We start from the raw sequence: 2110 nt of genomic DNA on the forward strand, positions 1-2110 counted from the left end.
GGGGAGGGGGAGGGAGAGAGAGATACAATTGCGCCCTATTTATCCACCAAATGTCCCAGAATTCCTGCTAGCTCTGCCCTTGGTTCCTCACTGTTCTCTCCCTGGTACTGCTGGGAGTTGTAGTTTCCAATCACTGGAGTAGGTTGTAGGGTCCAGAAAGCTTGAGTAGGGATGGAGTTCATAAGACTCTGAAGAGTTCCTTTAGGACATCCTTCTCTTAACAGTTTCATCTTTTTTTTTTTTTTTTTGCCCCAATTGGCTAATGTGTTATTCACGGTGGTGTGATTCAGGAGAACACAAGGACCTACAGACATGTTTGTAAACCATTCTCCTTCGTTCCCAGGAGAAGAGATTAATACACTGACACCTTTCTTTCTTCATATTGTTAAGTAGCTTTTGAAAAATCTAGCTCCTAAAGTAACAATTTGTTTCTTCTTTATTTTCAGTGGGAAGCTAGTTTCACCTTTGTGATTTTGAGCATTATGGGATGTCCACTTCACTTTGCAGTGGCCTTAGAATCTGCCCTTCTCGGCCCATATTGCTTCTACTCGTTTTCAGGGATTGCAGGGACCAATTACCTTGGTTATGCAGTGACCTTTCCTTTTCCATATACAAAATTCCCATCAGTTTGTGTGGACCCACCACACTATGAAGAATATCACCTGACGCTTCAAGCTTTCGACCTGTGCCTGAGCTTTGCCATGTTCTGTACATCCCTAACAGCGTTCATCAAACTTTCTGCAAGACTTGTCTGGAATGGACACATGAATGTAAGTTCCCCCTCCCCCGCCAAAAAGAAGTAGGGGCAGCTGATTCTTGTTTCATCCTTATTGACCACTATCTCTATACGTTATACTAACCAGTGCAAGTCATGTAATAGTTGCTTGACAATTGTTTTTGAGTTAGTGAAGGGGAATGTTGATCTGACTATGGAAGGTTTGTCTGTAGATAGGACCAGCTGACTTTTATCTCAACTGCAATTGAAATAATTGCCAAAAAATAACCAGTTACTATGAAATTTTTCATAGTAATTAAAAGAAGTCTCCTTCATATTTAATTTAATACTCATCAAATACAAGTTCCTTAATACAGATTTTATTTCACAAATTCATAATGTATTTGCTTTTTGATTAGGAAAAAAAGCAGACTCTTTCTATATTAGCAGAGAGGCTGATGTACTTCAACACCAAATTGACTTTTCTAACTTTTTCCAGGAGGGCTAATAATATATTAAAGATATAATGATAATATAAATTAAACACTGTATACTTACTATTTGCTGGTAAACTTCTGGAAATAAGCCTAAAGAATTAAGACTTTTTTCAAGGTGACACAGCTATTGAGTCACGTGGCTGGATTCAGTTCCCAGGCCCATTCTCTTAATCAGGCCAGAGTTATGCTGAAACTCCTTGTCACCCACTTTGCAACCTCTCCTCCTCTGCTAGACCCACTAAGATTATGACTCTAGCCTCCAGGAGGACTAGCGCAGGGCCATGGAGAGAAGTACAGTGATTTCTGATTCCATCTTCCTACTGCTGATACTGGCCTCTGCTTTGTGGGTTGAACAGAGATATTTCCCACTGCAAACTCTTACACAGGCTTTCTGTTGCAAGTCAGTATCTTATTAAGGTCAGGTGAATTGGGGTAATGTTAGCCAACTATTTGTCCAGTTTGATCCTATCAACACCAACTAGCAATTCTGGAAGACAAGAAGTTGGCACTCAGTGCTTTTGGTCAGCCTTGTTCTCTTCAACTTTTGCATAAGTCTGCAAAGGAAATCCTGTACATTCTTAGGAACAAAGTTGATTTTACAAGAAGGTCTACTGAGAGCTGAAGTGAGCAGACCAAGATTACCTCCCACCGTACTGCCAGTCCATCTCAAAGTTCAACATTTGAGATTTCTCCCTTGAGGAGAACATCTCAAGTTCCTACCACCTTTTGTTGAAAGGCATATTTGCCTTGGGAAACTACGGATTAAAGTTTTAGCATAACCCCTCAGCATGGATATTTAATAAAAGACCTGACTCTCATCATAGTGTCACACTGATGACATCCAGATTTAATGTACAATGGAAGGCTGGGGGTTGGTGGGGGGGGGGTGGAATAGATG

The 2110-nt window shown here is 40.6% G+C and overlaps 1 protein-coding gene across 1 annotated transcript in view; it reads left to right on the forward strand.

Annotated features, from left to right (window-relative positions):
* TMEM212 (transmembrane protein 212) overlaps positions 1-803 on the forward strand; it is a 12870-nt gene extending 12067 nt beyond the window's left edge. The window contains exon 3 of the mRNA XM_004675388.1: positions 447-803. Coding sequence (XP_004675445.1) covers positions 447-803 — 357 coding nt within the window. The remainder of the gene's footprint in view (positions 1-446) is intronic.
* The last annotated feature ends 1307 nt before the right edge of the window (positions 804-2110 follow it).

This window comes from Condylura cristata, unplaced genomic scaffold (assembly GCF_000260355.1).
Source record: "Condylura cristata isolate star-nosed mole 26May11 unplaced genomic scaffold, ConCri1.0 scaffold00003, whole genome shotgun sequence".
NCBI lineage: Eukaryota > Metazoa > Chordata > Mammalia > Eulipotyphla > Talpidae > Condylura > Condylura cristata.